Source organism: Athene cunicularia (assembly GCF_003259725.1).
Source record: "Athene cunicularia isolate RWA chromosome 7 unlocalized genomic scaffold, athCun1 chr7_part1, whole genome shotgun sequence".
Taxonomy (NCBI): Eukaryota; Metazoa; Chordata; class Aves; order Strigiformes; family Strigidae; genus Athene; species Athene cunicularia.
This window is the reverse complement of record NW_020799107.1, coordinates 25,958,689-25,981,388: the sequence shown is the minus strand read 5'-3', so window position 1 is coordinate 25,981,388 and position 22,700 is coordinate 25,958,689. Positions and strand designations below refer to the sequence as shown.

Below are 22,700 nucleotides of genomic sequence, written 5' to 3'. Positions count from 1 at the left end.
AGGATACAGAATGATTAATAATTTGAAACAAAGCCTGTGGGTAAAATTAATGCAAGTTTGCTTTAGCTCTCAGCATTTTATGCACTGCTGATGAAACACACAGGGAAAGACAGATTTAGTCTGAACTGAAATAGTGATCCTTATCTGATTTCTTACTGCTGAACCACCACCTGATTCCTTTACTTCTTACTGATGGCCAGATGATCCATCAGATGGCAATGATGTCAAGATTCTTGCTTGACTTGGAAGACAAAGAATTCTCTTTGTTTTACATCAGAACAATATCCAGGTACCATCTCCCACTAACAGCTTGGAGTAAAACACACAGCCTTTTAATGGCTGAAATAGCATCCCAAAGTCTTCTGTGATTTTATCAGGTGCAACACAGATTAAGGACCCTCATTCACTTCTTCTAGCTCTGAAATAAAAACCCTACAAAAAATTTAAGTGAAGAGCCAAGAAGGCTGATACCTCTTAACTGCACATCCTCTTGTTGCAGTGCAGCTACTTACTCAATACAAAAATGCCTCATTAAAATAATTCTCGGTATTGTTTATTTCTGGGTGTTCTTTGGGTAACCCCTGTGGGTCAGGCTTCACAAGAAAATAACCTTTTCCAGCTGACAAAAACAATTTCCAGTGAAGTGAAAGTTTCACTGCTGAACAGAAAACCGGAAATCAGCTCCCAGCAAAGTATTTATTAAAAATACCCATTCTGTGAACCCCGTTGAGTCCCACAAAATGAGGCCATTTGGCAAGTTAATAACATTGGCAACTGCCACCCTTACAAACCATTAAAAGGAGCATTTTCCCCCTATTATTTCTCATTGCTGCTCAAAGTCTTTATTTTTAAAACTGCTTATTACCTTGTGTTTTTACAAAAGCAGGGACTGAATGAATTTGCTCAATGCCAAGCCTTTCCATTAAAAGTGACTGATCTAAGAAATAAGTGCCCCCCTCTGCACCACCCTCATCATCTGGACCTGTTAATGACTGGTCTATTATATATAATTCCTGTTTCTGACACAGTTGATTCATTTGTAGCTTCTTTGGGGGCAGCAATCTTGACCAAAAAATGATATGAATGTGTTTTCATGTGTTGGTCTCTCATTCTTATGAGCCACAAGCGGACAGCTTCTGTTTCTGTGAAAGAGTTAGTAGGGGGTGTTATTAAGCCTTTTGTGTTTAGAGAAAATCAGAACTCAATGAGAAGGGTGGAAAAAAAAAACCAAAACAACAAAACAAACCCTCTCAAAAAACCTGCTGTATATTTCAAATTCTAGTGTTACTATTCCTAGAAACACAGTATTGCTGTGATTGGAGATCTAGTCCAACTCTTCTGCTCAAAACAGGATCAACTAAAGCAGGTTGCCCTGCACTGTGTCCAGTTGGGTTTTGAGTATCTCCAAGGATGGAGGCTCCACACCCTCTCTGGTCAACCTGTTCCAGTGTTCAACCACCCCCACAGTAAAATTAGTGCCCATTGCCTCTTGTCCTGTCCCTGGGCACTGCAGAGAAAAGTCTGTCTCTGTCTTCTTTACCCTGCACATTAGGCACTTACGCATAGTGATAAGATCCTCCTGAGCCTCCTCTTCAGCCAAAACAGTCCTAGCTCTCAGCCTCTCCTCATACGTCAGACACTCCAATCACCATCATGGCCCTTTACTGAATTCACTCCAGTGAATCAATGTCCTTTCTGTACTGGGGAGCCTGGAACTGGACAATCCAACTGTGTCTCACCAGTGCCGAGTAGAGGGGAAGGATCAGCTCCCCTGACCTGCTGTTGATGTTCTGCTGAATGCAATCAACGATGCCCCTCTATGGAGCCTGTGTTCCCAGCTCTGAATCGTTTCTCAAAGAGCAGAAAAGACCTAGCATTGTTTGAGGGAGCATCACCCACGAACAGCTAAACCTTAATGGTCACATCACCAACTTACAGCATCAAAAAGGTGTATTAAATACCAGAGATAAACAAGGCAGAAGAGGGAACCATGTGAGTTTTAGTTAGAGAATGTGGTAGTCTTTAATTTGGTATGGGTCTTTGCACTGGCTCAACAAAAAATTCCATGCAGGACTCTTAAGGGCTTCCTCCAGACAGATTTTGGGTTAAAACCACAGCACACTCCTGACGAACTATCTGAATCTCTATTTCAATGAGAAATGCTCACCTAGCTTCAATCACATTATTTTTCCTTAATTCAGTTTGAGTAATGCAGCAAAAACATCTCCAACTGAGAAGACATGTTATTTACTGGAACTTTGTTGCCCTTTGTGATTCTGACAACTAATCACAACCAACTGCTTCTATTTTGTACAGTTTCAGTGCTATAGTAGGAGGAGGTTAAAATTTAATGCATCGGCAAAGTCAAATCTCAATTATGTGGGATAATGGAGTGGAGAGAGCACATAAAAGTAAAAATGCAGATAAAACACATTCAGATAAGCTATATGAACAAACAATAAGGACATAAGAAAGAAGAAAGAAAAGTCAGTGTGTTGATCCCTGAAGAGGCACCAATGCAAACTGGTCACTCCAGGATGCTGGGCATTTAATGCTGAGAGTCTTGAAACAAGCTCTAGACGTAAACCACAGACACGCAGCTGGTGTACTTCTGGTCATACCTGGCTAAGTACTGCAGTCTAACTGGACTAGACTGGATCTATTCTTGTCCATTTGGCTCAATTCCCAATTTGGTCCACAGCCTCCCAATCCTGATCATCCACATACCAGCCTATGTGTGTACACCAAAGCATACTCAGACTAGTTGTCCCCTCTCCCCATTTCTGGGTGAAGCCAAGCAGTTACAAAAGGAAATCTCAGGTAGCTGATGTTATCTAGTACTCCAACATCTGGTCTATGGAGATAATATAGATCACACAAACCCTCCCAAAACACCTCACAAATGCTGGTGCAATAAGTCTACTGCTTTCCAGTGCTCCCTGAACCCCTCACAGCAGTCCTCAGGACACAACACACACCTCTGGCACCATGCTTCACTTCAGAAGACTGTATCATTGTCCCCCTCTTATTTTAGCCATCTTGAACTCACAGATAAGGGTATGGGATGTCAATTACATCTTAAGACCACAAGAGCCTCACAAGGGTCCAGAGAAGATCTGGGCCAGGTGCTGTGCAGCACAGCTGCCAGCAGCCCGCTCCAAGCGTAGCTCTGAGAAGCACCAGCAAGGGTCAGCACACATCACGAGCCTGCATGGTGTGGTGGCCACAGAGGGTACAGAACAGGTCCAAGCAGTTATTGGCACAGGTAGCACTAGTATTAGCTTTTCTATAGCTGGCACTTTTGCTCCAAGACAGTACTGGGGACCTGCCCTGCTCCTGCCTCCTGTTCCAAATCAGTCATTACAGTGCATAGAGATACCACTAGGGAGGAATGGGAACATGACACCAAGTACAGAAACCAAGAACATCACACTCTGTGGGTCTCAAGTCCACAAGAGTGGATTTTTTTTCCCAGTAATTTAAAGAGTTTTGATTCTGATTCTCAGTCCTTAAAATATTCCACAGACACCAGGAATAACCTTTACACTTCACCCACATTCAGGGTGATGGAGTAATGAGTTTCCCCATCTTTTCCATGCGGATGTAGCAGTCTTCTCTTCCAGAGCCATATCACTGCAAAGCACCATTTGGTACCATTAAAGCACCACTCAGCTCAGTCCAGAATTATCAGCAGAGAAGCAGATTAATGGTTCTCCTATACATATTAAGTAATTTGGACTGGAAGCTGCCACAGAAAAACCAGATCTCATTTTAATTTGCATGTAAGATATGTATCTGTGGCCTTTGCCTAAAGGTTTGTCACTCTAGCTGAAAGCTTTACAAAGGTCAGAATATTCAACTTCCTGCTTTAAATTCTAATGACAGATGAGAGATACATTTCTTAGCATAAATATTTATATATAAACATACTTTATATACACATGTATACACACACCCCCAATCTTAAAATATCTCAGCATATGTGTAAGTGTAACAAATACTGTCATAGAGTCACAAGTGAATGGAGTAATGTACCATGAGTCTGCACTGACCTAAGATGTGGATCTGAATAGAAAAAGAAAATTATTGGAAATAATGGGGCCTGGCAATTTTAGCAATGTTCCTTCTGCACTAAAATAAGCAAGTTAAGACTAATTGGCAATGTAAGCTCCAAGAGGTCTCAAGATTGAGAAACTGGTAAACAAAAGCTAATCTATCAAATTTAGCAGGAGGCACATTATCACTGCAGAAAAGCTGAAAAATAGAATGATTTGTACCATTCTATTGCATCAATGATTATTTCACAGAAACTAGAAATTTAAAATATTCATCTTCTACTTTCCCCTGCACCCAACAAAGGGCAGGCTCGTTACACTCCCTTTGTGTGCCTGCTTTCTGCTTTGCACACAGACACTTCCATATTTAGAGAGAACAAATCTGACAAATCAGAAACTGTGCATGACCCACATACTGACAATACAACAGCAACACTGACTGTCTTAGGAGTCACAGGAAAGCCAGAAGTGGTTCCAGTTAACACCTCTCTGTCCTTTATGTAGGTGCTCTCATGCAGCACTGTATCCAAAATGGTGCCAGAAGAACACATGTGAAGGGCAGCCTCAGAGGACCCAACAGTCTTGCACCATGAAAGCCTTGCTTTTACAGACTGTACATACAGACAGGGCCAGCCTGATCTTTATTCTCCCCTCCTGGTGTAAGGGTACAAGTCAACTCGTAAAGAACAGTATCGTAATTAGCCATCAGGCAAGTTGCTTCACGCTTTCAACCCCAAAAGCCACATACTCACTGCATGTAGTGTCTTTGATTTAGGCATGGCCTTAAAAAAGACCAAGAATTTAAGTGCCTTAAAAAGATGCAGGTAAAAACCAAAAGGGAAATAAATCTCTCTTCCAGAGGAAGTCACTCATTGGATAAAGAGAACTCAAAAGATGACAAACTCCTAAATCTTACCATTTCATGTGCAATCATTCGATTGTAAAGTTTTGCTCTTAACCAGTTGAGGTCCATGAAATCAGAAATTACTGGCACATGGGCAGCTTTTAGTCAACAGGTGGTGGGAACTGGAGTTGAGAAGGGATTAAATCCCCTTCCCTTTTCTTTTACAACCTTCCAGAAATCTCCCTTCTGAAATGCACTCCTCCCTTCTCCCACATCCCACAACCAGCAGAGCTTCGCGGGAGCCCAAACACATTCATGTTTAATTCTCTGACAGTAAAGCAAAATATGGGGCTGCCTGATTAAACATTAAGGATCTGAGCTTTTTCTCCCTTTTTGGAAAATACTTTCAGTTTAATAGGAACAAGTTAGTAACCGCTTATCTGAAGGTTATCCATGAATTGCAGGGCTGGCCATGTGATAGGGAAGAATTCTTCTTGTATCTGGGGGGGCTGAGTCATGGTGCTATAAAAACAAGTTAATACTATCTAATACTAAGTTCCAGTATTATCTTCTTCCTCTGACAGACACCTCAAAAGTTAAGAACCTATATCAAGTCTGCCTGTCTCTGGGACCACACAGGAAAACAGAAGAGGTCCCTCCCATTTATCTAATTTATAAAGGGCCCAATTCAAAAATTCTCTAGAAATATTCTCAGAAGCTTCAAAAAGAAAGCATGCGTGTGATACACGCAGAACAATCTGGGAGGAGGAAGCTATATGCCCGTATCCCCAGAGGAGATTTAAATGCAGATTTATTACAGACAAGATTTCTTCCATCAAAATTTGTTCTCAGCCTCTGGGGACTGATTCCTCCTACACCACTATATCGATTTCACTACTGAAGTGCTGCACTAATGAGTCAGGCTCTCCATGTCCATTGTGCTACTACAAAGGAACACATTTTGTTATATGGACCATAAAATGCAGCAGAGGAAAATAAATCTATTTTGATTTTGTACCCCTGCGTGCTTTGGTGTCTGCATTAACATAGTAACTCTTTGAATAAACATGGTATACTGTTTTGTTTCCATTTATAAAGATACAAAAAATGGCGCCAATGAAGGTCCCATGCAGTTATATTCAGAATCAGCTCTTTACCCTTTAAAGTCTGGGGACAGCGAGGGAAATCATATTCAGAATTATTACATTCAGGATTTCATAAACTGTAGGGTTTATAAAACCCATCCACATAAAGAGGTATTTACTCACATGGTGCATAGAACATGACAAGAGTGTGCTTCTTCTTCTTCAAGGACTCCCTGAAGTCTTCTTCAGCAAGGTGGATAACACTGGTCTGTTTTTCTTCCCATGCAGGCTCGGGTGGAGGTGGTGCTTCAGGACTAGAAAAAAAAAGGAATGAGATAGTTTTGAAAATGTTTCTGGAAACAGACAAATGGGCATCACATCCTGGTCGTAACTACCATGAGGGAACTGAGGCTGAACAATCCTCCAAGGTGCCTGTTCAGTAGAAAAACATACTTGGTATTTCCAACACCAAATAACAACAAAAAAGATGCAAGTTAATTTCTGTAACTCAATAAAAATATAATTTAAGTGATTGTACTCAGGCATATAAGTAGGAATGCAGAATAAATATTTCCTACATTGTATCCAACATCTGGGTGGAAAGAACATTGCTCTTGTATCACTGTATCATCCATAGGCATGAATTGAGAAGAACAGCAAGCAGGTGGAATCAAAAGGCAACCAATATAGAACAGCATCTTCCATTCAAACATCCTTTTTGTACTCTTTATCGCTATCATGCAAGCTTCTATAAAGAATTTCATGACCTTCTCTTGAATTCAGATATTAAAGCCAGGATGCAATAATCAGCATCGTTCCACTTGGAAGACTGGGGGTGGCTGAACTGGAATATTTTACCTTGATAAAGAGAATGTCAGGTTTCAATTATGACTGCACATACCAACTAGATCAGAGCAATCCTGCACATCTAGAGTGCCTCTAACAAAACTTCTGCTATTCACCAGCTCACAGACTTCTCTCAGACTCATTAAAATCATTCCTGCTGTATCTTAAATAGTGATTACTTATATAAAATCATCAGAATGGTGCCATGGTATAAAGATCTTCATATGTCGCCTTGGTAATAAATTAGCTTTTCAGACTTTCCTGTCACTTTGAATGACACCATTTTAAGTTGTATCAGGTACATAAAAATCAAGTGGAGAAAAACTTGATTTTTAAAGTCCTACTCAAGGTCACTTGGTGGACATCCATTGTATTTCCATCGATACTGAGTTGCCAGTTGTTAGCAAAAGAATTAGGGCAGACGGTCTGAATTTTCATATGAACACAGTTGGCGTGAGCTATCATCGATTACAGTTACAGTCAGAGGTGTGACTTCATCTCACACAGACCTTCCCCTACTGACCTGAAATAAGCTACCAAGACACTGGTAACAACATAATGTGGCAGCACAGGCTACAGTCACCACAGAGGGACAAGAGCCGAAACCCGCATGGCTGCGACTAGACCACTCACTGGGACAGGTTTACACAAGCTGTACTTCTATCTTCAGCCTGCACCCCAGATGTATCCCTATTTCCACCAACTTCAGTGCAGCTGTAACAATTTCATCCCTGGTCAGCAAACAAGGATCTTACTCTATTTCATCTCTAGTTGAGAGAATATCCAGCAGCCCAGAGCAGGAGACAAGCTGTCTGGGTTCCCCCCATTTCGCTGACTACCTGAGGCTGCAGACAAAAGTATTCCAGAAACACAGCAAGATCCAGAAGGGATTAACACCCTTTCCCTCTTCCTCACTGCTTATCGACCTGCCAACATGTATAGGCAGTGTCAGTCTGACTGTTTAACTCAATATAAATTACATAGTGCTCAAAATACTCCAACAAACTGGTGAAACTAGGACAGTGACTTAAAATCCAACACAGCAGCCCGGAGCCCAAGTATGCGGGGAGGCCAAAGGAGTACTATGTCTGAAATATAAAATAGAGATAAAGCTTCCCAACATGCTATGAAGATGCTGCCAGAACATATCTATTATCTGATTTGAAGCACTCAGAGATGTAATTTAAAAAGAAAAGAAAAAAAACCAACAACACAACCAAAAAAACCCCATATAATCCCCTTCCCTCCACCAAGTAAGAGGGGAAAAATTAAGATTACATTCCTCACACCAACTGCACTTAACGGTTAAATGATTTTAAAACTTCACAAAACACTGGCAGTTTTCTTCCCGTTGAATAATGCAGAAAATACATTAGGCCTACAGTACCTAAAGGAAGTGCATATTTTATTCCAGAATACTTAAGAGAGACTTGTACCAGCAATTTACTACTTTGAAATGAAATTATTTTCATCATACATCAAACTTAATTCTGTATATTTTAGCACACCACCCAAGAAAAGTTGTTTGGTGCACACAAAGGTGCTGGTTTTGTTGGTTTCGCTGGCTTTCCTTCAGCCCCATGTAGCTGGTATTCTAGGCATTGGCTCTGAAATGCTGGAAACAGAAAAGTACAACTGCAGAAATTCAGTTACTAACAGTGAAATCTGCTGCTCAGTATAAAGAGCGAACAACAAATGTTCTGTTTATTTTTCAGAGCCATTGCTATTCCTTCTCCAGTGAGAGGCTTAGGGTATATTTGAAAAATATTTATTTTTGGAAGGAAATACCAGGACAACTATGAAAAACCCCGACAGCAAATAAAGGATTTGGCATATTAGAGACCATAATTAACATACATGTTTGTATGGCTTTAAATACTGGAATTCAGTCTGGTTTTGTTAGTAAGGGATTTAGGCAGTCGCTGAAGCTAAGTTTTACTTCCTCACCAAAGCAGTCTTCAGGAGCCACTAATCTGGAACCCGAATACTATCTCAGACCCTCAAAACTTACTTTAGCAGCCAGTCGATGATCTTCTTCTTTGTTCTGAGATGTGGCAGAGTGTATTTCTCCTCTCCATCCTTAAAATACTTCAAAGTAGGAAACCCTGAGATGTGGTATCTTTCTGCCAGTGCCTTGTTGACGGTAGCATCGACTGCTGCAAGGACACCTGGACTCTAAAACAGAGACCACCGACTGTAAATCCCAGCAACATAAACACAGCACTCTGGCAGGAAACACTGGGCTTGGGGGCAATCACTCATGATCTAGGTGCATTAACTTTCTCAGGTACTCAGCAGAGACACACAGAAAGACACAGGACTGATGCAAAACCAGGAAGGGACATCTTATGGATTAAATGTAACCAGAGTGTTACCTGCTCTCCTCCCATTTCTGACAGGATTCCCTGTATATAATTCACTTTATAATGCTTAAGAGCTGCTCTCAGGAACGGCATTTCCTCCTACAAATCCCAATTTCTCCCAGAAGAAACAAGCATTGTTAAAGACAAGTTTACTTCAAGGCAAATTCATCTTTCCTCAATTTATTGGCACCTTTACATGGACCACCTTTAGAGTCATGGGAGAACAGACACTTGCAGAGTGTGATTCATCTGATCTTTTGTTTTTCTAATCTTCAACAACTACAAAGAGACTCTAGATGTCTCCAGTGAAGATGCTTAAAGTATGGGGGAGACTAATCCTACTTCTCTTCTTGCATGGAGTACACAGCATGAGACTGAATCAATAACACTAATACTTATATTATCGGATCTCTCTTCTCCAGCCATGCTGATGGAGCACTTAAGATGAAACTAATGGAGTGATGCAACCATAAAACCAGGGTATTTGAAAGAAGGATCAACCCCCTTTGTTTTTTTCCAAATCTAATTCATAAATAAAAGCCTATGTTTCTTTATATTCGATGCCTTTAAGTAAGGGGAAAAAAAAATCCATTTTGGATTTGATCATATTATGTATAAGGCCTACAGCAGAATACATAAACATTTTTCGATTTTGTTTTTGTTCAAGACAGAATGTTCTTTCTAAGACTTTGGCAGGGCTCATGCATTAGCGATGAGACTGTACTTTGGAAGCACATTTTGAAGGGTCCTGTGGGAGGATGAGAACAGCTGAATTTGTTGTAGGGAGAAAAGTCACTTTTATTACTCTAGTTATTTATTACTGATTATTTGAAGGATATAATAAAGGAAATTAGCTTACATCACTGGCTACATGGAGAAACTCTGCAGCCTTCTCATATTCTGGCTTCATTTTCTTACAGTGCCCACACCCTGCCAAAAAAGAAAAAAAAAAAATCCAATTAAGTTGTACACGCCATGGTTACTCATTGACCCATCTAGCCATTACCAAAATCCAAAACCATGTGGTAGAGATTTACTAGAATTTAGTAAGCATTTTACTTAATTTGTTTGTAAAGCCTTAGTATGAGTTAGGATTTTTTCCAAGTGGTCACTACGGTTTAACCAAAGAATTTAATCTATTAAAAAATAATAATAAAACCCCTGAATCTGTACCCACACCTCTTTCCTCCCAGAAAGTACTATAAACACAGTATTTGTCAAGCCCATCACTTCTAGCATGCTCTTGGGTGAGGCATAACCTCACCCATTTCAGTTTCCAAATCTTTATCTGCTTTAAAAAGAAACAACACAGGCCTTCACGTGACTTCCTGACTTTAAGCTGAGGTTTATACTAGCACAGCTTAATTGAGTAATGTAATTTGAATTAAACTGCACTGATAATAAGCCCTGCTTTACAGTGGTGCAGCATGTCCCTCTAGCAAGGATTTGCACTGATTTAATCACATCAGTGTAATTACACCACCACATATGTTCTCAACATAAGCAGGGCCTGTAAAACTGAGATAATGGTGCTTTCTCGCTTGTGCGAAGTTCTCCAGAGATCTGCCATTACTTCACTGCTAAGTGCTGACATTACAATAAAGTAAAATGAATGCATGAGCAAGAAAAGCAGATTTAAAATAAATTATTTGGGTGTAAATTAAACTGCTTTCAGCTGGTGCAACTGCTTCCAGAGAAGCTGAACTTTCAGGACCAGGTGAGGTTCCTGCCACGACGTCGTTATGTCAGTGCCTGCGGCGCGATGCTGAGCCTCCGCGACAGCCCCCTCCTCGCCCCCGCGCAGCCCCTGCTATTGCCCCCAAGGGACCAGCACAACCCCAGACCCCACAGGGTCAGCGCAAAGGGACAGAGAGGCAGGGATCGACACCCAGGCGGGACGAGGGCCGGCTCCTGCATGCAGACCGGACACATGGAGAGCTGTAATAAGGCGCATGGCACAACCCAGATGCACGGCACTTGCCTGCCCTGGTGCAGTGTAATCTCAATGCAATCTCTCACCACGCTTTCTCCTCTTGTTTGCAGCAGCAGCCAGCTTTTCTTTCTTCAGCTGTTTTTGTTGGAACGGGCACTTGAAAGCCTAGACTTTGGTGAGCTTTTGAAAGTTTGTATCAGAAAATACACCTAAAAATCTGTTTCAATGCAGCTTCATCAAAAGACATTTCTGAGGTGTATGGGCAACAGAACTGGGGCTATTTTTACACTGTCTGAAAGAAAAATTAACCAAGGACTCAATCTCAGTGCTGCTTTGACTCCCACTAATGGGACGACTGCCGAAGCCAGCAAACACAAACCGGAGCCTGAACTCAACCAGACAACCATGTTTTATATAGCACAAGTGAGAGTACTGACAGCCAAGAAGTGGTAGGACATCCAGGTGTAACTTCACCACAGCAAACAGGGACTTCAGCAGAGCTCCAACCACTGCACTAAATACTTTCAGGGCATGTTTACAGCTACATTTGAATGAAGACTGATAATCCTACCTGAGAATTATGGCAGTTACCCAAATGGTTGATCTCAGACCAAACTCCAGTTCAAACACTAGCTAAGGTCCATGCCACTTAGTCATCTGCATAGTGATTGCAGCATTAAAAAGCCCCATGTCCTCCTTTTGAGCAAAACTAATGCTTTAATGTGAGAGGAGCAGCAGAACGAGGATCTCAGAAGGAGCAGGAAACTTTGCTTTGGTTTTACACAGTGGTGCAAGCACGTGCGACCAAGCTGGGAGCCTGATGTGACAGCTTTGAATTCAGGAAGAAGCTGGAAAAGGCTGAGGAAGAGTTACTGTCTCAGCACTGCTTGTCTTGGTTAAGAGCATGAAAGAGGCTGGCAAAATGATTTATTTGCCACCCACAGAAAACTTGCAGGCATATGGCTTTGTGGAAGGGGCTGACAGTTCCCTTTGACACCCTACCGAGTTGATTTATTTCTTCTTTTAGGAGCAGGGAACTTTTAATTTTGTGCTCTTCCTCACTTCTAAACAAAGGGCTTCTCAGCTCAGATACCTGGGAACCTCTCTGAATTAACTAGCTCAAATTTGTACCAAAAAATACTTTTTTTGCAGGGGTAACTTCACCTTGGTGGGCTTTATGCACTGTGTCCTCCAGCCAGAGCAAGCTTCATACTGTGCTATAGATACAGTATGTACACAATCTACAGTATATTCCACAATCATTAATATTAGATCTGATTAACCAAAAGCATCAAACCTGAGTTTTCACAAACCTTTGTGGAGGAAAAAAAACCCAAACCAAACAAGCCAGGCATACTTTGCCCAGGAAATAAAAAACATTCCAAGGCATCTGAAATTCATGTAAGTAGTATTTTGGAGAAAAATATCCAGACTATAAAATGTCACTGTTCCGGGTTCCTTCATGAACATCACACATACACAGCACTAATGATTGCCACAAAGCTAACTCATTCAAGCCTAAAGAAAAGGGGAAGTGTGATCAGGTCTTTAAAGGCACTTAAATGCAAACTAAAGTCCTCAAACATTTATCATGCAATGCTTGTTCTACCCCTGACAGAGGACAGCATGATATGCCAGCCTGGAAAAAAGCCACCACACTAAACTGAATCTGAAAGAGGGACAACAAATCTCAAGAGCTTCTCCCACAATAAACAATGCTTCTCTGGCCATTTTTATGAGAATTTTGTTATTCTGTGTTACAGCCTGCTTCCACCTACCATTGCCTGAAATGGGTGATATGAATTAAAGTCAGACCTACACATCGCAAATCAATTCATCTCTCCTATGATTATTTATCTATCTTTCAATAATCCTTTGAGGATTGCCATTAAATTCTCAAGGCCAATGAAAACGTAATTGAAATGAATTCCAAGGTCACTGCCTCTCCTTTGATTGCTACATTATGTTGTTCAGCAGCAGCTGTATTCCTCTGTCCTAAGCTCCTCTAGTTTTAGACATTTAGTGTTCATAAAATGAATGGGAAAATAGCAACAACCCTATAGGCCCTCAGCCCAGATGCTCCAATGTGCTGCATAAGGTCTACTGGGACAGTGGAAGGAAGCCCACAGGTCTGTAGTGGGCTGTCTGTGATAGATGTGCTCTATAGAAGATGCACTGTCGTGTCAAGCGTATACTGACATTAAAACTAAAAGATTAAGCAAGGGAAGTGACTTGTTCAATCCCAGGTGAGAAGAGAAAGGTCACCGTCAACACAAGGATGCCCCGCAGCCTACTGCAAGCACTGACATCCTCTGAGCCTCTCTGGGTCATGGCTGGTGGAAACAAACAAGGCACTTGTAGGTGACTACACAAAAGGACTCCCACAGTCTCGGTCTCTTCTTGCAGGAGACAAGTGTAGGTGCCAGCCAGAGTTACTTTCCATCCGGCAGCAGACACCAGTCAGGGTCCAGTGCCAGGCTTTTGCTGAGCAGTTCTGGAAAGCTCCTTTGACCACTCAACACTCTGTCTTGCTCCTCTTGCACAAAAGGAGCCCCAGGCTGAAGGGCCAAGACTTGAATAGAGAAGAGCACAGAGAATAAGTGTAAAGGAGGACTGTTACAAGGAAGTAAAAAGAAGTCACAGCTTACAAAAATCAGTGCTAGGACATTAAGTCTAAGACAGGCCCTTACTAACCATTTTTAAAACAGATGCCTAAATGAAGCAAGGATTCTCTTTCCCCAGTTTATTTATAATCAATCTCATTAATACTGCACAAGTCAGGCAGATAAACAGCTCCTTCCTTCAGTGCAGTTGCTGTCACACAGCTTAGCTTAGCTCAGCTAAACCCCCAGAATGACAATGATCATCTCCACATCACCCCAGCACAGACAAGTCATTTCCCTCCAGAATCCCACCACAGGGCAGAGAATAACGCTCACTCAGCACTTTGTCCTTCCTAAAGTGTGACTTTATGCAAGTGCAGGGGCAAAGGAAAACCATGGACAGAGTGATGCTAACATGCAAGGATGAGCGCACGGACAAGGGAAAGGTTAACAAATGCACCAGGCAACCTTTTTTCCAAGTAAATATCTATATTTGTTTACAACAGCCTGTTCGGCACCATGGCAAAGACTCACAACATAGAGCACAGTTGCTCCAAACATTTTCAGAAGTGAACTCAGGCAAATACTTCTACTTTTAAAACCAAGTTTTGCCTGTAGAAGACAAGCAGAAAACCAGTCAAGCAGCTCCAGCTAAGCTCCTGCATATGCTGTCTTAGTGCTGTTCCCAGAACATAAATCTCCATTTCTCTCTGTCATTCACTGTTTGCTTCTTTCAGGGTATTATGGCTATATAAACACCATGCTTTTGGTCATGTCCTCTCATTTCAAGACAATGTTGTCTGAGAATCTGAAGTGTATGTGACAAGAAAGAGATAAAAGCCAACATCCCAGTGACTGTGGACAAAGAATTTCTGATATGAAGAACCCCAGAGATAAATTAAATTGCAAATAAAGATTTTAAAGAAGCATTACATTTCTGCCATCGACAGACTGCTTGAGTACTGTTATCGCATACCAGCTATTTATTGTATTATGCCAGCTCTACATCCATCTATAGCTGCATACTAAAAATATATCCATTAGCCTCATGAGAAAAGAAATTTGAAGCACAAAGCATGCCCTGCTTTCAGCAAGTGGGTCACCAGCAGTTCAGATCACACTCATAGAAGATTTAGAGACAAACTGAAAAATAGAAAAAAAAAAAAAAAATCTCAAGAAAATCAGATGCACCTTTGCTCTCTAAACATTCAATACCTGGGGATACATCTTCGGTTTCTCCATTCGTAATCCCAGAGGAGCAGTGACCTCTTAGCACAACAGAATAGCCAGCCCTTACACATGCCCTGTTGTTAACTTTGAACATACACTTGTATACATGACAGCGAGAGTATGTTCGTGGGGGAAGACACAATTCTTGGAGTCAGGGCAAAGATACACTCAAGTCCCAGCCCTCTTAGCCCCTATGCAAGAACACAAAAGGTATTCTCTTCTGCCATGGAAGTCTTCAACACATGATTTCTTATGCATCATGTAAGAGTGTAGTTCTAAGGTTGGACACGAGGCAGCTTACAGTTCTTCTACTGGTGTAGGAGAGCATAAACTACAACAGCTGCAGATTCCCTTGCATAATTTAGCCATCTGCATTGCAGACATCTGATGGGAAATCATCCACAAATTTGGCAGGGAGGGAGGATGACAAAAGCAGCTGTTTCTTGCCATAATCACAGGTACGAATTTTCAACCATGTAGGTTGCACGTTCACTTAATAGTCATAATGGTCATAGCCATCAGCCATGCCCAGATCTCCAGGCTTATGCTTTAAAAAAATTAAAAAAAAAAAAATTTTTAAATCACCTTAGAAAGGATCAGGAGCTCAAGAAAGTACTTACCCCCTACAAAGCGATGATCTCCTCACCAGCAGCACTGCCTACCCAGGTAAAATTACAGATACTTAAAGATATTTCAAGGCTTGATGCTTTCTTACAGTATCAGGAAGAACAGCTTCAACATCTTCAACATGGTATTGAATTCAAATTTTCAACAGCTAGAAATGTGTGTACACATACACAAATTCAGACCCTCCCACACTTCACTACTGTACTTTTAAAGGTTGATTTGACCAAGTATTACATTGCTTAGGAATCACTGACAAGTAAACAGCTTTATGGCGTTACAAAAGACAAAGCCTGTGAAAGGTCAGCCTGGAAACGACTCTGAGGAACTAAAAATATAGAATTAGAAGGAAAATACTTCAACAGTTTGGATTATTGCAGTCATGCTACATTTATGCTGTTGCAGCCTAACGCCTTGGCTGCGTGGGCTGCACAGTTCATCCCAGTGACAGGAGAGCAGCACAGCATCTTGTCCCCACCATTATCACCATCTCACTGGCATTACCACAAACTCACAGTGCAGTCAATCTGTGCGTGCAATGATCTGTGCAAATCCAATCCCAGCATGTGTGCACAGAAGAAAGTCCCTGCCTGCTTCCAGCAGCTCTTCAGTGTGAGTTCTGGGCACAAAGTGACTACCAATCCGTCACCCCCTCTCCATATGACTTGCTGATGCAGTATTGACCCCAACCCCAGCCACCATCTCTCTCTGGAGCACCTTGTGCATACACAGAGCACACACAGCAGGCACAGATGTCCCTGGAGCAAAGCCTCAGGGCACCAAGAAGAGTAGAGTACTGCAGTGTGGGTCACCACCAAATGATTCAGACACCAACGAACTCCTGATCAGGCCACAGGAGTAGGCCAACACCACATGAACTACCTGACACCTGCCTGGTACATGGGGATGCATGATGAGTGAACCAAGCCTCACCTCCCTACTTGATCCCCATGGTTGTAGAGGTGAGAGCACTTGAAATCCAAGTCCTGATCGTCTTTCCTCTGCTGGCATAATTGTTTTCCCCCCAGCATCACTGAAACTGCTCAGCAGAAGAAAATTCCTAACAGCTTCAGACAGTGACAGTACAAGTTTGGATGATTTTTTTTTAAAAAAAAACATTCAGATCGTTGCACTACATAAGACAAATCAGATCAAGCTGAGAGGACAGCTTAACCGAACATGTCCTCCAGGAACCCTGTCTGCATTCATGCCGTATTCACGGCTCCAGCAGAAGGGCTACCTGAAGCCAGCAACAGATCTTGGCAGGGGAAGGCTCAGCACAGAAGGGGACAAACACCAAGCAGGTCCTGCAGGCTGATTTAAAAGACAACAGTTCTGATGAACTGCTGCTGCCTTCATTTCTGGTCACACTGCAGCGTATGTTCTTTTGACATAAAAGCTCAGGAGAAAGGATGAGTATTCTCCAAGGCTAGCTTCAACCACAGATTGTTACCTCCCAGGGATCCCTGAGAGTTAAGCAGGGAGAGAGATTTCTGTTCTATCTTGCCCTCAGAGTAGATTCTCTCTGCTTTTAACCTCACCATGAGCTCTGTCTGAGCCAGTCTCCTGAAATTAGCCTTTGAAAAATATCCCCCCATCTGCAACAGCCCTGACTCCAGCACACGTTCAGGAATGATCTTTATGCTGATCACCACTTTTATTTAAAATAAACTAAAACCAAAAATCACACGGTTCCTTATTTCCATTCCAAATCTGGCTTCAGCTTCCAGCCACTGGTGATTACGCTGCATGTATATACCCTCTTAGTCACACCTATATGGTGTAACTGTTGGGAGATGGTGGTGCCTTCTACCATCACTCCTGGGTGGGAAAAGATGTGAAGGAAGGTGGATCAGCTGGCATCAGGAGATAAATTACACTTCCTACACCAGCTTGGAGGAACATGGCCCTGAGTAGGTGTTGAAAATTAATCTTCTCCTATTGAAATATGAAAGAGACAGACAACAGCATGGCTGCCTTAAGGTGAAATTGTTGAGAGTTTATGAAAAACACCACCAGAAGGTTTCCTTCTCAATTAAACCGTAATTATTCCACATCCAGAAAAGATCCTCTCCCTTTTCCATTGCCAGATGATCAACAAAATTTAGCCCTGGGGAGGGAAAGAAGTTGCACTACTTTCCCTCACACTCTTACCCCACTACGGGAGACAGTATACTTCAGATTTGGCAATGAAAAGTCCAGAGAACAGAGGTTAGATCAAACAGCTTTGAATGTCCAGCTCAGAAAAACAGCATAGCAAGCAAATTATTTCCTAGGATGAAATTTGTATAAAACATCAGCATAATTCGTGCAATGCAAAGAGATCTTCCTAAGGAAGGTACATCCCAAAGCACTTAAACTCATAGGGTGTTAAAGGCAACAGTGACATTGGCTATTACTGTGCAGATACCTATAAAAGTCAAGTATCATGAAGGGATACTATGTAGAATGCACACTTTTTGTCCAAAATCAGAGCAAAAGTGGTTACCAGCTGAGACACATTCACCTGCTTAGAAGTGTGCTGAGATGCTCACAGTTGGGACCCCAGAAGACACACTTCTACCGTCACCACAATATCTCAGTATCAAAGCAATGGACTCATTTATTAGTAACTCAGAAAGACAGCATCACTTGCCAATTCCCTGTCTGAAAGGGCACAAGGAGCAGATAGGCAGACAAGCAATCTCGCTCTGTAGGTTTCTCTGTTCATTATTTGCCCTTTAAATAAGTTCTCTACCTTCCACAGGATAATAACAATGGAAGCCATGAAGTATTTAGGAAGATAAACTTGATAATGAAAACTCTACTGGTAATGATTCAAGTAGCAAAGATACTGTAAGGCACTTTCCAAATGAGAGCTCTGCACCATATATTAAGCTTATCCAGGCAAGGAAATTAATTTATTTCAGAAGAAATAAACTCGCTGCTTAATTCTTAAAGCTAATTCCTACTGTTAACCCATCATTAGAGGCAAGCAAAGTAAACCTATAAAAATAGGTTATGCTTCACTTCTGTTAGATTTTATTTACCATGACAGCGTTAAGGGCTTATACATACACTGGGGTCAAGCTTGTGGGAGGTCACTCACCCAATCCGCACGCTCAAATGTGGACTTTTACAGCTAAAATTACAGAAGTCCTTTAAAGACTGCTCTGAATAATTAAGTAATCTACAAGAAATACCCAGAGAAGGGGAGAATGGGGCAAGTCTCCCTTCAACTGCCACCTCTCAGCTTCCCCTTGGCCCTCCAGCAGCCATGGCTACTCCTGTGCAATAATCTCACTTAGTCGATAAGGACTTGTTAGGAGAGAGGAAAGGCAATAGTAATGTGAGAAATGAGGCAGCAAATCCCCAAAGAAACTAATGTTCCCTTCACACCACCTGCCACACATTCACAGTAAGATTTTTTCTGATTGGAATAGCCTTAGCAAATGTCTTATTTAATAGAGAAACTAATTGCACCCTATTGGAGGCAAGCAATACATTTTGAAAAATATCCCCTAAATTTAACAAAACCCAAGTATCAAGTTCACCTTCTTTCTTTCTTCCTTTACTACTGTCCTGCATACTGCTCTTGATACCCACAACTGCTAGCAAGCAAATTATTCAAAGTGCACACCATGTCCCCAGAACAGCACAGTGACACAGACCAAGTCAAGGTCCAGTCTGAAGGCTGAGTAGCCACAAACACCCCAAAAGTCTGGGTTTGCCACTCTTTCTGTTGTGGAGGTAAACCAGATCAAGGCTTCTCCCTTCAAGTCCCAGCACAGGCTGTAAACAAGCTGCAAGTCATCAGCTTGAGCTGTGTGCTTACCCAGCGGCAGATGGGGTTTCCTAAATATGGGGGCCAAAAGCCCAATTGTCTGCCACGAGTCAAGGAATGCCAAAGGCAGAATCCTACTTCCTTCACGTTAAGTCTTTGCAAGTGTTCATATGCTTTCCATACCCCAATTCTTGCAGTACTGGAGCATCTTGCAGTCTAGATGTGGCTTGCTAGATAAAACTCCCACGCGAGGTGAAATGTTATCTCCACTTCACAGATTGGAAACAGACAAATATTTAGCAACTTGGGTTATGACTGTACAAATCAAAGCAAGGCGAGGAACTAAACTTTTACATCTCCAGGCCAAGGCTACCACTTTTATCACTGGATCATCCTTTTTTATGACTTCGCCCTGCTCAAAGAGCACAAACTGTTTCAAAAGGACAATAATCTTATACGAACTGTATGCTCTAGTATCAAAAGACTGACACAAAAGAGACAATGGACTCAGTCATTACTGTCTTCACCCTTTTCATTAGGTATCCTATCAAATTTTACTGCACAAGCTAGCTATTAGGATTTTTATACTCTCCACATTCCTATTTATATTAAGTACCACTAAAAACCCATATTGATTTTTATTTTTAAACCCTCAAGAAACATAAGTGGGATGGTCATTAAAGGAAAAATCCATGTCAGGTTCTTCATTTTCCTTGTTTGCTGCATTTTCAAGAACTCCTGTTTTAATGTGTGATTAAATCTCCCCTGAAAATCATTGCTGTGATTAGTTTAATGAGGCAGGTCATTCCACTGGCAGGTCATTGCAGTGAACTGTTTACATTCCCTTAGATTTTTGGTAATATTCAAATATAATATCAAGCAACATCCTGTTGTAAACTTACATGATTTTAAATACTGATTAACTCAGTCTGAGTGTCTCAGCCCTCCTCTCTCTGAAATCAATAGTCAGAACTTGCTTACTTCAGTAGAAGCACATTCAGGAGTCAAGAATTTACCTGTTTCTAACTGGTTTATATGAAGAATATATCTGTTCTAGGAGTCTGCCAACAACATACAGCTTAAAAGTACATACATACAATAAACAGAAAGTTGTCACAATTTACACTTGTCCAGGGAAGCATTTTATTGTACATTCCATTAAAAGTACACTCAGGCAACATTAAAAGTTAGGCACCTAAGGGATGGAAAAAGTCAGGAAACACGAAGCTGAAACTGAAGCTGATGACTTATCTGTACAGATACTTAAACAGCAACATTCATCATCCAAGTGCCCTGGCACAACAATTTAATCTTTCAGTGATCAGTCTTCCACTGCAACAGCCCATCCTGACATCTGCACTACTTCACCAAGAAATCCAGCAGAGCTAGGTACTGCCTGTGACCTACATAATGGTCCAGAAAGTTTGGCTTATTTAAAGCTTTCTCTAATTACTCTAAGAGCAAGGAGGACATTTTTGTAGGGTTGAGAAGGAACAAGATTGAGCTCATAGCAAGCACCTTGACACATGCATGTCTCCTTGTGCACTGTTCATGGTTCCTAGCACAGGCCTAAGAAGAACAGCTTCCCAGGTATCCACTGTTTGTCTTCATTCTAGAGGCTGTATGTCTGAAGGCAGATGCAAAACCTTTCCCTACAGCCACTGAACACAGACAATATTTTATTTTAAAAATCACAGATGTCAGATATGACAGGGACAAATTAAAATTAAAGGGTATTTCCATCCATTTCACATTCAGTGCAGCTTTGTTATTTGGATAACAAGCCTTTAACCGCCACTGGTACAACTACATTGGGTTTACGGTGCAAAAAAAAAAAAAAAAAAAAAAAAAAAAAAAAGAAATCCTTGATTGAATTGTGAATTAGCATGGAAAAACTTAAGATTATATTTATTTATCACAGGCTGCCAATGTTAGGCTGCTGCTGACCTGTGCTAGAAAGGCTATTTTTTCAGGTTGCACTGTAAAATTAATTCTTCAGTCTTTTCAACTCGTGGCCTTTCTGTTGAGGCTGCCAACAGACATACCAATTAGCACTCACTGCAATGGTAGCTTGCTTTCATAAGGAGCTTTCATACAGAACCAGTGGGGGTCTGAAAGAGAGACTTATTTATTTATAGCTGTAAAACCCATTTTGAAAAAAAAAACACATTTGATTTTGTGCGCACATTTTGGGTTTGCTTTACTTTAGATATAAAGTGAGCAATGGATTCCTACATCCTAATCTCACCACATGCAGCAGTAAGAAACAAAAACAAGTCCACTGAAACCAATGACGGTGTGCTGGCAGGGAGAGATCCAAGTCCGCTGCTTGGTTAGAAGCTGGAGGCCTTCATCTTGTACTGGGCTAATTGGTTGGCATTCTTGATAATGAGTCCATAAAGTGGCTTAAAACCTTGGGTTTTAATGCACTGGAGGGAGGCGGGAAGGAGTGAGGGGTGTGAAAAGCTGTTTTTCAAAGCTAAATAGATAAAACAGCTCCCTGTGCAATTAAAATCCTGCACAGCTGAATAGTTGGCTTTGGAAAGCACCAACTGCATAATTTATCATGTTGGTTTATGAAGGGAAAGAAAATATTTGAGGACAGGAAAGGAATTTCACAGACATTTCAACAACACATCAAAACTAGAGTGTATTTTATAATCTCAAGATTTATTTTTACCCTCTCTTCCATTAGGGGGGAGCAAGAAAAGGTATATCAGGGCTGCATCTCCAAAGCAGTTTCCAAGAACAAATTAGGGGGGGGGGGGGGTCCCTCCTTATCAAGGGAGGAAACCCGTGATGGTTCCAATGTCCCACTAAGGATACTGACATTTTTTCTAACCTTAAATCCTGCAACTACAGTTTATATAAAGTCTCTGAAGAAGTCCTATGAAGAGGGCTGGAAAGAAGACAGGTTTAACATGAATTTAAGCTCACATACAAGGTCAAAATGTTGGAGGGAAAACATTTTAATAGTTTAATCCTTTAAAAAGCAAATGCATGCTCAACACTAACAGTGCAGCCAAAATGCCTTTTTCCCCTCTGTTACCTCCAGCATCAGTAGTGGGCTTTGCTATGGCTGATAGGGTATGAGGTAGGCAGGAAAGCAACCCCAACCATCAGAGGTGACGGACAACCACCACTCCTTAGCATTAGAGACTACTCAGATCTGTACTCGCTGAATGTACACAGAGAGGCTACAGCTCATGGTGGCGCCAGGACATTATTCTGCATGAGGCTGCAAGAACAGGTACACTTCAAAATGTTAGTGTTAACAAAACAATGAAAGGTAACTCCTATGTATGAAAAAGCAGACGCTTTTAGAACCCGTTTCTGAACTGACTTGAATTTCAG

General features: G+C 41.5%; 1 protein-coding gene across 1 annotated transcript in view; it reads right to left on the bottom strand.

Annotated features, from left to right (window-relative positions):
- The window catches only part of PDIA5 (protein disulfide isomerase family A member 5), a 110,011-nt gene that overhangs the window by 25,619 nt on the left and 61,692 nt on the right, over positions 1-22,700 (bottom strand). The window contains exons 12-14 of the mRNA XM_026852508.1: positions 10,053-10,123; positions 8,842-9,005; positions 6,168-6,298 (exon numbers count right to left, since the gene is read on the bottom strand). Coding sequence (XP_026708309.1) covers positions 6,168-6,298; positions 8,842-9,005; positions 10,053-10,123 — 366 coding nt within the window. The remainder of the gene's footprint in view (positions 1-6,167; positions 6,299-8,841; positions 9,006-10,052; positions 10,124-22,700) is intronic.